Genomic DNA, 14200 nt, shown 5'->3' with positions numbered 1-14200 from the left:
GATCTCTCGGGCGATACGACAGAAACCGAATCGGTCACCGAGCTTAATGCGTGAGAGACAGGCGAACGAGCGATGCGCGAGCTTCTGTTTAAAACAAAGCTTCGTTGATAGCCCGTCAGAAAAGTGATAGTATAAACAATGTCGCTCGCTGATTCCATAGCGGAGAATCCATCAACACCTGGACGAATAATCTCAGGGAAGAAGACTAGTTTTTAATGCAGTTTATTCTGTTTTCGAGCCGTCTCACACTCCGGTCATGCGAATCACGATAGGTGTCTTCGATATGCAGATGGCTGTCGATCTTCTGACGACGAAAATCAACATTTTCCAGATCAGGGACATTGTCCGGCTCAGCGTCCGAAGGCCATTCCACTTAGGGAGTCCAAATCGCCTCTTTTATCTCCATTCACTGTCGCGGATCTCGAGGGATAATCTCCACGCGGGAGTCTCCCGTTCGGCGCGAGGTTCTCGTTCGGCACCAGGTAGAAGCGGCCCATATTCTCGGTCGCCTGGAAATTTACCTGTTTTTTGAGACAGCTCGGAAATTCTGTGGTCGGCTCTCTGCCGAAGGACACCTCTCTTCCCAGCGCACTCACCTCCTGGCACTGAGTGAAGTCGAAAAATAAGGCGATAACCAGGGCGCTGACCAAAAGTAAGGGAAAACGCATCGCGGTAGACAATGCGGCTGCACTGCGGTCGCCGGTGGACAGTCCGTTTTTATAGGAGAGCATCAATGCTCTCCGGACCGGGGGCGGTACGACCGAAGGTTCAGAGCTTCCCTCCTTTGATTCGTCGCGACGTAATGATGTTCTGCTTTCCCCTACAAATGTCTCTTGTCGGACCTATTCTCGGCATGGTGAGTCCGAGTATCGGAGTGGTAGCCCAGGCTCTTCGATGACGAACTCTTTGGCTTTCCCGAATGAAATTACAGCCTCGGGAGAGACCGAGCGATGCACGTCACCGTCGTCGGAGGAGGTCGGAGCCGGATCTCCGTCGAAGCTGTATCGCCGGTCATGGATCATTCGGTGCCGTTCAGAGCCGTCTAGAATTCAGAGCCGGAAGAGACATGGATGAATGAATTTAGGCGTTTTCTTTTCAGAGCGCTGGAATTTCTTGCTTCACATCATTTGACTGAGGATCCGAATGGTCTCTACGATGCGAGGTCGTTCCATTTTTCGTGGTACCGAGCGACTCTCCGACCGTATGAGGTGCCGGAGCTGTGCGAGCTGTTTTCCTAGTTTGAGGGGTATCATCCACGCTTACCAACATAGATCAACAAGCTCTTTGCTTCCATAGTTCAACTCATTTATTGTAATTGCATAAAGATGACGATTGGGCAAGATCCCACGTATTGCACCGGACGCAATTCATGCCGTGTTCCCATCGTAGTCAAACCTCCGCTCTCCCAAGTAATATGGTACTAGTTTCGAACTAAATAACGTACAATGTCGAACCATTCTATGGGTATGTTTATCTTCGATCAGCGAATCAAGCGTGTGAGCTCGACTGGATGTGTAACCCGGCTGCGAGAGCCCGATCAACGTGTCCGCTGGCCGATCTCCCCAATGGTCAGGGAAGAATGATCAGGAGTTTCTCCGAACGACCAATCGGCTCGCTGTTTGAATGCGGATTTATAGAATCGAATAACTCCTCATCAAACCAAAGGCGTAATGAATTAGTTAGACTATGGGTCTATCTAACCATGACCCACCGATCGATCCGTCCGTCCCCTTGTCAACTCTGTGTCAACGACTCAATCCCCTCGATAGACAGAGCAAACGCTCTTCTGGGTGCAACTAGGACGTAGGGCAGCTGGATCTCTTTGAAAAAACTCTACTGTCATGTTATAAACTGCACTTGCGCAAAATGACTGACTTGCCTTGCAATGAACTATTTACACGGCGTCGGTAGTCAACACAGCGGCTCATCTACACGAATAGGTGGCTAATCTGCTCTATTGATGCACTTGTCGTTTGCAAACGAAGGAGTTCTACGAAGGCAGCGATGGACGCATCGCATCGCGACGGCGTATCATTGGAGAAGACGCGCTAGAGTTCGCGGCCCTTGTCGTGGAACGCTGCTTGTCCTCTACAACGGGTCACGACGAGCGGTCTTGGAGCCGAATCTTGTGTCCTAATAACGGGAGAATTCTAATTACGCGTACTGAAGTCTAAGGGAGACATGGATGCCTCTGTTTCGCCGTCTGAACCGTTCAAGTAAGACACTGGTTCTTCTTCCTGTTCACGAACGATGCGTTGCGGAGCAGGATTCTTGCGTCCGGTCTTCGAAGGTTTTTCTTCTTCATCGACCACTGGTCGGACTTTCCGCGATTTCAAGGGAATTGGGGTATCGTCTGCTTCTTCGAGGCCTAGAATCAATAATTACGGATTATTCGGAGGTCAATAATTGATCGATGAGTTGTTCAAATGATCTAATTATTCCACTGTATTGCGTGGCGCCGGATCCCGAGCCGAAAAATAATCGAATAAGAAATCGATAAGAATCAAAACTAGTCGTCATAGTCCACAGTTGTTGAACTCCGGCGATTTCCAGCGCGGATCTCTGACATCCTCAGAATGTCGGTGGAGCCGCGATTATTCATCGTTGGAGAGTCTTGTCGGAGGGAACTCGGTGAATTTCCCACTTGTCAAATAAGGGAAAGGAGTATGTGGGTGCGGAGAATAGAGAGGAAGCTCGACGAAAGCAACAATTCGCATACCTCGGCGGCGTTTGGAGAGTTTCGGCGCTAGGTCGAACAGCTGCAGACACTCGAGACAACAGAAACTCATCAGAGAGTTATCTGCAGCGACCATGTGATGCGGCGAATTCTTCGGAACCTGTGTACGATAAGAGGAGGATGTAACAACTTCTGAAAACTTTTCAAGCAGCAGGACGCTATCCATATTCGAAGTATCTCGAGGTTTGAGATCGCACCGCCGAACTCTCTCGATCCGGGATACTCACCACATTGATCCGACAGTATTCGCAAAGTTTTGCCGCTTCGGACGGGCTGCTCTCTCCTGGCTTCGCGGTCAGATTGTCGCCGTGAGAGATGAGTCTGGCTTGACCGGAAGCCCATTGGCCGAGACACATGGGAGAACAAAACGTTTCCTGCGTGCACTGCGGACCGCTAAGAGTGTACACCGAAGTACCACATTTGGCGGAGCACTGAGTGCACGACCGGGACGCAGAAGCCGAAGCGGACGATGCTGGAGACGGCGATCCGCCGGGGGATGCCGGGGGAGACCCTGCGGAATTACATTTTCGAACTTCAAGCTCCGATCAGATCGACGGTACCTCGGGGATTTCTGCGGCGAGCAGGAATTTCATTTCTGGGATCTTTTTTCGGCCAGACAGCTAAAATTATTGGGCATTCCGGCGGCCGAGCTCGTCTAGTCCGAGAGAGCTCGAAAATCTAAAAACACAGGGCACTTGTTCCCGGGATCCGCAGGCAAGTGTTGTGTTGCTATTTGAGAGGAAGCTCGCCCCACTCGGTGCCTTAGATAAGATGAACTCGAACACGCGACACGCTTAATTTTAGATGCGAACCGCGTCGAGACTCATTTCATTTCTCGGCTCTCAAAGTTTACGCGGATTCCCCGATTCCGCCCCGCGGGTTTCCAGTATATTTCGGACCTAAATTCTACTGCAACACATTTGATGCACGGAAGACATGCTACCCGATCGTGGAAACGAATATCGGATACCGTCTGTTTTCCCGAAGCACGGCGAGGAAGGTAGGGCCTCCGTCCTACAGAGAGTGGTATGTATCGCTAGAAATTATTGCTCTCCATGAAAACTGTTCAAGAGGCCACCGTAGTTTCGAGGCTCAGGCTGAGTGTGAGCTTCCGATTCCTCATCCCGGCGATCCGAGAGATCATATTTGCTTCCTTAGCGATGCTGCCGCCGCCGCCGCAACAGATTCCTAATGCAATTATTAAGCTGAGCATATCATCGACATTGGTATCTCGGAACGTCGGCCATGCCCGAGCAGAATGCGTCGGTCGACCGCGGGACCGGGCTCGCGACGCGGTCAGCGGGGAGACGATGAGCCGCACGCAGCGATCTCAATCGGGAATCTTGGAGCAATTGTTTCCTTCATCGGAATACGACGAGCGCATTTTTCGAATGCATGCCCCGATTCACACGCGTTCAGGGTCGATATGCACTCAAGCATTTTAATGAAACGAATCGATCGATCGACATATTGGCTGCAATTTCTTTCGGCGAACGACGCGAATGCGGCGCGCAGAGCCGCTCTCCATTTTTCGATATGCTCCGACTGCCGCGCATATGCGGCGGCGTTGGCTGCTGCTGCTCCTTCTGTTCTGCGAATAGTACTTGAATAACATTTGAAAATTTGCCAACATCGACGAAATCGTCAATATGTCGTCGGCGTTCCCCCTCCTCCTTTTTTTTCTACATCTTCGTCGACGTTGTTCGACAACAGCTTCACCAGCGGCGGCAACATCGAGGGCTGCGACGACGACGGCGACGTGGTCTCGATCCAAAGCCGTTTCCTGTTCTTGCTCATTTGACGCAATTCCGCCGTTCGTTCTTCAAGAATGAAGAGAGCGGAGCACGAGTGCGCATGAACGAAGGAGTTTCGATGCCACGGGTCGGGGGGGGGAGCCCCGCCGGTGGCGACGGAATAGTGGAGGGCTTCGCCGAGGCTCGGCGGCATTCGTTTTGTGAATATGTTCTTGATTTTTCGTCGTTTCTCCATCGCGGCCGCAATTAGCGAAGACGAACTATTCGACGACGGAGGCACAAGGAGTTACAACCCCCGAATTCCGTCGTGGCCTCCCACTCTCGGCGCCCGTCGCCAGACTCCGGCGTCCACCTCAGTCACCCACTCATAGAGTGGATGAGTGAGTGAGTCGGTTGCCAAACTTGTGTGCGTCGTCATTCGTAAAGAGAACAGCGGCAGCAGCAGAGAGTCGGTCCCCTCCTCCAACCCCTCATAAATTTCCACCGATTTGGCGGCGCCGTTACTCGAATCAAAGCTGCATATTGGCACTCAGTCGAGCGCGCACGCCAGTCGGCTGCGGACTCTGTGTTTCGAGTCGGTTTCCCTTGCGTCTCTCCGCGCTTCAGCCCCCTCCAACAATTGCTAACTTCCCTTACCCCTCCCTGCGGCGGCCCGTCTCATGCCCTCCCCTCTCAAACAAACCCCGTATGAACCCAATCTTGTGCTGGGCTCGTCGAGCCGGCTTCGAATTCGCACGAGCCAGCCAGGCTGCCAACCAACCTACGGCGGAGCTGGCGAGGGCTCCCGAATGACTCATTGCTGTCAGGCAAGAGTTAACGCTGCGATTAGGACGAGTCGCTTCCTTGAATTTCGATTCAACACGCGCTTTTTCACCCCTGGAACTTCGCTCCAGTCACAAGACAAACAGCCGAAAACAAATACATGCGAAGCGAGTCCAACTCTGCGATTCGCGATTCGCCCTATGCTTGGCGATTGGACGGCGGTCTCTTTTTGACAGGATTCCTAAATCAGAGCAGACTTCACGTCGATTGTGATCGAGTCCCAACGAGCTATAGATTTCTCAAGTCGTTCGCAAAGAGCTCCTGCCAACGCAGTAGAATGTCTTCGGATATTCACCGGGGTCTGTGTTCACGGACTGGGATGATTGTTTCACATGCGCGATATGGAACTTCAACTCACCGTTATCCGTTTTGAGGACATCCGGACTGTTACTGGCGGACCTGGAAACTGCCTCGCCAGAGTCCGGGAAGTCGTCGGCGGCTTTCTTCAGCAGCGCTACGGGGGACGAAGTTTCGGCGCGAGGTTCTCTCGAAGGTCCCGCGCGCATACCGAGGAACGCTTCGCTCGGACTCTCGTTCAGAGAGAGTTCAGATCGCGCGCGGGAAGGCTCCGACGGTCTTAGATAATTGGGCAGGAACTTCGCGTTGTACAGTTGGTGGTTCAGCAGTGCGTCTCTTATCCATACGTTAACCATGCCACTATCTGGAAATACGCACAGCAGAGGTCTCCGTATTCGAGATCTACGGTAGCCTGTATCGAGAATTCGAGAGAGAAGAGTGACTATCAAACTGAAGAAGACACCATCGAGATCGGACAGAAAACGAGGATTCTCACCAGCGAGATCACCGTTGCTCCTGGCCGAGTTCGAATGCTGTTGTTGCTGATGTCTTTGCCACACGGGCAGAAGAGATGCAAGGGCAGCCTGTTGATTCGGTAGCATACCGCCCAGCGGTACGCCCAGGAGTGGACCGTGCGCCTTCGGATTGAGGGATGCGGACAACGCCTCCGCCTGAAGGAGTACGTCCTGGGGGAAAGGGGATAGATTCATACGTTTTTCGCGGGGGAAGATTCACCTGTCTCACGTAGAATAATTATTATGTGCCGACGTCGGACGATACTCACCGAGAATGAGTCGCTGCCATGGTGACTGCCATTGTTGTTCGCCAAACTCGAATTATTGTTGCTACTTTGGTGTTGGTAGATGTTGTTATTTGAGTGGTGATGACTATTGTTGTTGTTGCTAGCATTGTTGTTGTTGTTGTTATTATTATTGTTGTTCAAGTGATGCTTCTGCGAGGAGCCATGGGATCTCCTTGACGAGGGCTGTTCGCTCGGCTTCGTCAGTCCGAAACCTGCAGCCGCCCACGTTCGCGACTTGCCGTAAACGCGCGACAGTTGAGCGCATTTCGATATAGACGACATCATCTTCGAAAGGAGGGTCTTGCCCAAGGGAGAGTTGTAGAACCAGATCGTTTCAGCGGGAGTCACCTGATCGAACACAAAAAAGTCAGTGAATCAAATTCGCGTTTTCGGCCGTGCCGCTCGGAGCCTGCAAGGTGAGCGTCGGCCCTCTGAATCGAGAGAATACAGAAGAGACAAATTGCGTGAACTCACTATATCTTTCGGTCTCTGGAATAATGACTGGCAGTTTGGATTGATCCGAGCCAGATAGGCCTCGTAAGACCGAACCGGACACAGAGGGTCTCCCGGCCGCTCCGTCAAAATACATGTGCTGGGTTCACTGTTGTCCATTACCTGCAATCGAGAAGCTCAAAAATTTAATTTCCATTCGACCCATCGATGATTATGTTTTCCGTTCGAATCAGAGTCCCCATCCCACCCACAAACATTGTTCTTTGTTACCTAGGTCATGCGAAATACTTCGTCGAGAAACTGTAGAAGCTCTTGGGTCTTGCCCCGAAAGCGGAAGCGGTGGTCCGCTGACCCACGTTCACCCCCTTATTCTGAGAACCCAGAATCTCATCCGAACTTCGGGATAAGTCCGGGAAGCAATCCTCTCGGAGTGCGTAGATGGCTTCCTCTCGAATGGCGACAAATCCATCGTCTGCCTCCCGAGGTCAACCAGAGCCGATAGGAACTTCACGCAAAACGATCGGGGAATACGGTTGCTCTCCCTTCGAGCTCGAGAGCTTGAATTTTCAATTCAGAGCGAGCCTAGTAAATTGTGAGAATTTCCGCCAGATGAGAATGCGCGAACGAGAGTCTACGAGCCGTCGGGCCGATTGTCGGAGGACTTCGCCAATCATGAAATACCTGGGCGTCTCTATCATCACAAAGCTTTCGGTTCCATTAGAGTCGAACGCGGAGTTATCTCAAAGCTAATTCACATCGTCGGTCTCTTCAGGTCGAGGGCCAAGAATTAAAAAGCCGCACTGCTTAGCGATCGATGACTTAATTGCTCGCGAGTGCATATCTTCGGTTGCCGTCCTGGCGGGGCAGGGTATGACCGGGGGTCGGTGGAGACAAAAGTTCAGCGAACGGGGGTTGGGTAGGTGAGGGAAGATTGAGTGCGGCGACCCACGAATGAGGCTCGGGGGCCAGAGGAGCCGAGATGGTAGACTCTAAGATTCCAAGAACGAGGCCCTCCGTCAAGCAGCGTCACGGAATCAATTCTCTTCCCGGAGACGTCCCCACCCTTGGGGAAACACAGCGAGAATGCAGAGATACGACCCATCCGTCGGATTCTGCCGCGGCAGAAAATCATGTCCATGAGGGGCTATTCTCAATAACTGGGAAAAAAGTTATTACGCTCGTTGCCTAGGCTTTCTGATGGAGTGACTTCACCGCGATGGGTCTTCGACTGGCGTTCCGGCCAAACAACCTCGATGAGAACGACATCGAAAAACTCTGGGGTCCGAGGAGACGAGCTCTGTGGTCGGCATAATGCTCCGTAATTGAAGTTGACCATTAGAGGGCATCGCGACATTACTAATGGTCAGTGATGTCGACAGGTTCGACAACACGATAAGGATAAAATATAGTCCCGATGGGGGAGCGCGACCCCTGCTTCTTAAGCAATGCTTACTCCAGTGCGCCAATCGATTCGGGTTTTCGAGCCAACCAGCCAGCCAGGGTGAACTTATTCGCTCAATTACTAAGAAGCAGAGATGAGCATGAATGCCAAAACACATCGATCGATAAGTTTATTAAGGTCATGCTCGGGGCCAGAGGGTACCTACCTACGAAGCTAGTATGTATAAATACGTAATCATCTTTGGCCCCTGGCCGAGTCGCCCTCAACGCGGTGGTCTGCGGCGAAGCGGGTCCCGATAATTCTGGATCGAATGTCTCGACAGATGAATCTGATCGGACTGCTTAATACAAATGGATCGGCTAAATGAATTCGTATTGTCGTCGCACAAGGTATGTATAGGATGTCATGAACATGTCGTTTGTTAGAGACTGAGGGGTATCTGTCGCAGCACAGATTTCTGATTCGCTAGTCGACTACCCTTATCGTTTTCGGGATCCTTAGGAGCCGAGTCGGAGAGTCGAGGACCCAAGTTTTTCGAATGGATCGAGGTGCGTCCCGAACTCTGCTAGACTCTAATTTCTCTCGAGAAGAAGAACGCCACAGACGTGGGATAAATGCAACGGTATACCGAATCAATGAAAAATAAATAAAATAGAATTGATGCAGAAAGCATTAACAAGACATATATGATACGGAAAAGTAATCATCCATGAAGCGTGGGGCCCTCTTTTGCAGGGAGTTTTGAACCTACTTGGTAAATTGACGCCAACGAACAGTTCTTCTCGGGGTTCCATCGTCTGGCAATTTTGAAGGTTTCTCTCGTCAGCTCCTGAATCTTATCCGCTAATCTCGGATCCATGTGGCCGCTGAGATCGAACCACACTTTGTGCAGGAGACCTCGTGGCGTGGCCAATTGAGCGATGAAGTAGTCACGAAGCTTCACCTGGTCCTCGCTCAGAACGTTGGAACGAACCCGCTGCGGCGCAGCTCCAGGACCCCTGGAAGCAATAGACGTTTGGTTCTCGGAATCTACACACATGACCGACGGAATCTTCCAAGCCCCAGTGAGGCGGCCACCGACCTCAGTTTTTCTTCCTGGTGCAGACGACGAACGATGTTCTTGAATGTACGGTTGGCTTCGTGGAAAGCTGGATCGCGTACGATGTCAATCTGTCGGTTTACGAGTGGTGATCGATAATAGCGGTTGATGGCATAGCGAATGACTACCAAAGAGTTCGCACTGAACGGAACCCCGTCTCGAGTTCGCGCTTCGTCATAAAACGTCTGAAGAAGCCTGCAACGATCATAAGACGCTCAAAATCTCGGAACGACGAGATATTCGAAGGCTTCGAGGCGTCGAGCCGCGGATATTCCTGATCGCGAATTGGATCTCTCACTCACGCTGCAATCTCCTCCACGGGAAGATTATCGACTTCCTTGATTCCCTTGCTCTGAGCGTATTCTCTGAAGACCCGGTAACCGTAGTCTACGGTGAGTTTGGTCTTATCGCCATCGAGGGATGCTGTAGGTGACGGCGGAAGTGGAAGAGGCAGGCCTCCTCCAGGAACTGTGCCTCCACCACCCCCGCCCGGAATGGACACTCCTAGAGGACTTGCCAGCGCAGCGCTCACAGCGGCCGCATTTACGCCCAGAGCCTCCATGTTGAGCATATCCACTGCTGGAGCTAGGATCCCGGCTTCCATCTGAAAACTTATGCTCGGTTAGACTTAGAGAATCCGGGGAACCTTCATTCTTCATTCTCGGAATTCGAGGATTGATTTAAGCTCGGTCCCGAGTGATGTTCTCCCCTTCTATGGAATCGGGGAAGATCTTCTACTCCTCTTGCGATTTTTTAATCAGCCAAGATACACGAGCCGGTATTTTGAGCTCCAAGGAGAACGTTGAGAACCGCGCGATGAGCGGGGGGAAAGAAGGCTACCGTATGTATGTATTCCCCACGAATACTTTCGCCCCTCGCATTAGCACCTCGATCTCGTCGACTCCGAATTTTCCCCTCAACGCACCCCAGTTCAGGCCTGCTCGAGAGAGCTTTTTGAGGCAGGTATAGAGGATGAGATTTCGTTGTAAGCCTGCCGCGCAACGTCGCGATCTCGAAATGGACGCTGTAGGCAATGCACGATCCGCGAAAAACGTCTTATTTATATCTGATCCGAGCTCGAAGACTCAGAAGCTGACTCGTGATACGGATAGCTATTTATTTCTATTCTTGCCCTGATTCGAAATTTTATTCAGATCCTCGGAAAGATGACGTTCCGAAGTCGTCAGGCGTCAATAATCTAGATGTTTTACTCGATTCCAATAGGATCCGAACGTGGAGGACGACTGGAGGGCTCACAATCAACAATAGTCTCACCCATTGGCTTAGCAGCTTACAGGTAACTAAAAGCTTCCGCACTCCAGGAAAAGGATGCTCTCAGAAGCTCAGTCCTGCGCATCATCGATCAGCATTGTTCGCATTCCTGCGGTTCTCCGGCCTCTGGGAGCTGTTTGCAGGATAGTACAGGACATCGACTCAGATTATTGAGCTGGCGAATTGGACGCCCCCCCCCCTCCCGAATCATAGTGGGATCGGGGACACCCTCGTTGGTTTGCTCCAGGGTGGGCCTTCGCAATGGCCTTCGTCAGTTCAGGAAGTAGGTGTCACTCGTCTATCTCTGATCTCATCAGTGTCGAACACGACGAGAAGGCTTCCACGACACGTAGCAATAGCAGAGACCCAGTGTGTACGAGCATACACAAGCTCCCTTGGCGTGGAGTGTTTCCTAAAGTTTACCCCAGCTCAGGGTGCCGAACGGCCGTTGCTTCAACACATTCCGGGATGGATTATCTCAACCTGTCTACCTCCGCGACGATAAGTGATAGCAGTGGAGCTTGGTTTAATGAGATGCGGATCGATGATCGGATTTTTGTTGTCATAAAGTAGCCGTCGATTCAATTCGAGCGGCGAACCGCGCGTATCGGAATAACAGATTCAATAAGCTATTGCGGACAAATCGATGCACGTCTCATCTACCCCAAGAATACTAATACGAATGAGATCGCGAGCCAATTGAACTGGAACGACAGCGATAGAAAATGATGTTTCTGACTCCGGGCAGAGGGATAGCGTTGAGACTCGGAGACAGTCGATTCGATGGGGGCTGGTGTCTGGGTTGAACTCTATCGATCTGGGGGAATTCACCAATCAGTTGTAGCGCAGCCGACGTCCCGAACATGATTGCTTTGATTGCTCATCGACTGCCGAATCTTGAAACTTCAGATTTCTTCCAATCCACTCCATCTCTCGAGATGAAATGAATGAAATTTGAATGGAGTGAAGTTTGTCCTTTCGTTCCCAGAAGATACCAAACATGGGATTCGTGGAAGCGCTGCGCAAAAACGCTCCTGATTCATTCACCGGGAAGTCTCCAAAAATCAATCAACGGAAGAGGGACGGGGAGATGAGCGTTTACGAAGTTATGCAAAACGGTGCTCTGACATGGACGCCATATGCCCTCAGATTTGACATCGGCCGGATGTCGTTCCGAGGATTTCCCAGCGCTCCGAAACTAATTCGAATTGCGGGTCTTCGATTCGGAGCAACGATTTGTTTAGCAGGAATCGACTGTTTTGATATTGTCCGAGACGGCGTTCCTGCTCCGGACAGGAATCTGAACGCGCAGTCCGAAGGCGCGGTTCAAAGCATCGATGGGGAACAGGGAGGGGGGAGGAATGGATGAATGAATGAATGCATGCCTCTCAGCGAGTGTCTTGAATTTTTTCCCACCGTCTGAGAAAGTTCTCAAGCGGAGGAACAATCGAACAATTGCAGAAAACTGTTAAGTGCCACCCACAAATATGCCGTGCACTCTATAATCAGCGGAATTTTTTCCGCCGGTTTTTCTTTTCCTCTCGTCCTGAAGGCATTAGCAAACACCGTCGGAGTTCGAAATCAGTCATTCGGATCGTGTTTCATCATTCCGGGATTCTTTTGTCTGCTGCGACGAACTGAGGGGAACTCTCGAGCCTCAGTCGCGCTCTCGAGATTATCCACCCTTCATAGAGACCTCGTCTCAGAATCCAGATCGTTCGTAACTTCGACTGAAGTTCCGGACAATGAATTTCCCAGAATTTTCGATAATTAATTGCTCCGGCTGAATACGATTTGAAGGTCGGGTAATATTCATTTTCTGACTGCGGACGCATCAAGTTCGGATAAAAGATACCAGGTAGGAAAACATCAATACATTCGAGGGGAATCTTCATGAGACGGAGACAGGATTCTCTTGTCTGCTCATCATGGCTATGGCCTACATATCTATGATGGATCGTCAATCGTTCAGCGAACTCCAAACGTAAGGATGTGCGTCGGGAAGCGTACTCGAATTCGAATGTTTTCATCTCCAGTTGGCAAACGGAACGAGAGCCCCCTACGGGAGACATAATAGATACACCCGTGGAAGCAGTGCAATAGGCGAGAAATCAGCTTGGCGGTACGGGGAAGGCTATTACAGCGTGCCGTAAAACAAAGTTGAGCCATTACCATCTCCTCGTCTAACGTTGTGAGGACGCCGCTGTACGGCAAACGATCAAACTCATAATTGCAATTGGTAGAATGATATTTGCTGCCGGCTCGCTTTCTCCCGCTCCGTGAAGCCCGATCGGCGGATTCACGCTCGCCTGATCGGCGGGCGGTAGGTAGCTCAACTTTACGTGCTTTGCGCTGTCGCGCTGGTGAGAACAAGACTCAAAACACTTGAGAAAGCTCTTTGATTTCGATACCGAGAGCCAAACCGATCATTCTTTGCGAAGCTCGAGGAGGAAGCTGTCAAATTCCCCTACGAAAACGGGACCCCCGGATTCGGGGTCTCAAGCGAGAAGGACATCGGCTTTAGCGCCGCGCCGGTCCGTCTCTTGCCGACTTCCAGGCTCCGTCCTAATTTCCCTCTCTACGAGGCGCACGAAATTGCTCAAGGAGCCTTTATGGAGTCACAGGATGCGCTCGCCGGCAATTGTCACTTCTCGTAGAGCAAACTCCGACTCATTCTTGAGTTCAAGCCTAATATGGAGCGACGAGCACTTTCAAGACGACGCGCTCTTCATTCACATTTCATTCGAGTGCTCAGTTCAGCATGATTGATGTCACTTAGCAGCCGAGCAGTCAGGCAAGCGAGCAAGCGGCATCCACGCGGAATTTGAAATGTCTGAATGCCACCGGAAGGAAGCGCCCGCCCACCTGCCTGCCAGGGTCTCCATCCTTCGGGGAAACGGGCAGATTCTCTGATAACTTGGGCGGAAAATCACGTTATCCTATCGTGAAAGAAGCGATTTGAGTGGGGAAACTCGAAGTTCGAAAAAACGCGCCGGAAAAACTCACGAACTTGAAAGTAGCTTCCGATAATCGTGGCCGTCGAGATTACGTTTGGAAGGAGATCCGAACGGAACCTTTCTCAACAATGGTGACAAAGACGCTTTCTCTAAAATCGATCAACATGTGCTACGCTCGCCTATAATGAAGCGGATCCGAGGGACATGACTCCTCCCTGCCGCCGACGCCAGTTCATCTGATAGGGAGGGATTCAATCATGAGTCATGACTAGGGCTAGGCGTTTGTGGCGGCCGCCACATCCGCCATGAAATCCGCGATTTTCGGCCGGAATGCCCACCTTCCGCGAATTTCGTTTTTTTTTCACGGGATAAACATGGTCAGTTTGACTCCTACCGTGACAGACCCCGCATCCCGTTCGACAGATTTCAAGGGGACCATCGATGGCGAGATATCCTTATCCGCTGCGGACTTCTTCCGCGCCTGTCGCGTATTCGACCCCGCGAAGTTGAAAACAATCGAGATCGAAGCCGGCTACGTCATCGAAAATATACTGTAGTTCGAGGATAACGATCCGGGGAAGGCTGAACTCCGACTATACTTGTCG

The 14200-nt window shown here is 51.3% G+C and overlaps 1 protein-coding gene and 1 long non-coding RNA gene across 2 annotated transcripts; both read right to left on the bottom strand.

Annotated features, from left to right (window-relative positions):
- Positions 1-209: 209 nt before the first annotated feature.
- LOC100899675 (uncharacterized) lies at positions 210-695 on the bottom strand. The gene is made up of 2 exons (XR_145211.2): positions 597-695; positions 210-509 (listed from the first exon to the last, which is right to left on the bottom strand). It is a non-coding gene; the product is annotated as an uncharacterized LOC100899675 (long non-coding RNA).
- A 1455-nt stretch (positions 696-2150) lies between these two features.
- Positions 2151-9928, bottom strand: LOC100901754 (uncharacterized). Its single transcript, XM_029112996.1, has 10 exons — positions 9669-9928; positions 9349-9561; positions 9019-9265; positions 6887-7027; positions 6386-6760; positions 6107-6296; positions 5672-5974; positions 2965-3248; positions 2720-2837; positions 2151-2368 (listed from the first exon to the last, which is right to left on the bottom strand). Exons 1-10 carry the CDS (start codon positions 9926-9928, stop codon positions 2151-2153), a joined length of 2349 nt encoding a protein of 782 aa, XP_028968829.1.
- Between the last annotated feature and the right edge of the window lie 4272 nt (positions 9929-14200).

Source organism: Galendromus occidentalis, unplaced genomic scaffold, assembly GCF_000255335.2.
Source record: "Galendromus occidentalis unplaced genomic scaffold, Mocc_1.1 scf7180000075860, whole genome shotgun sequence".
In the NCBI taxonomy this organism is placed as follows: Eukaryota; Metazoa; Arthropoda; class Arachnida; order Mesostigmata; family Phytoseiidae; genus Galendromus; species Galendromus occidentalis.
The sequence above is the reverse complement of the archived record's forward strand: the minus strand, read 5'-3'. Positions and strand labels throughout refer to the sequence as shown.

Excerpts from the sequence above, each read along its gene's own strand:
- LOC100901754 (XM_029112996.1), bottom strand. The coding sequence starts at position 9,928 with ATGGAGGCTCTGGGCGTAAATGCGGCCGCTGTGAGCGCTGCGCTGGCA. Across the intron at positions 6,297-6,385 it reads ACTCATTCTCGGTGAGTATC|GACGTACTCCTTCAGGCGGA; the intron begins GTCCGACGTCGG and ends CCTTTCCCCCAG. Across the intron at positions 2,369-2,719 it reads ACTCTCCAAACGCCGCCGAG|GCCTCGAAGAAGCAGACGAT; the intron begins GTATGCGAATTG and ends TATTGATTCTAG.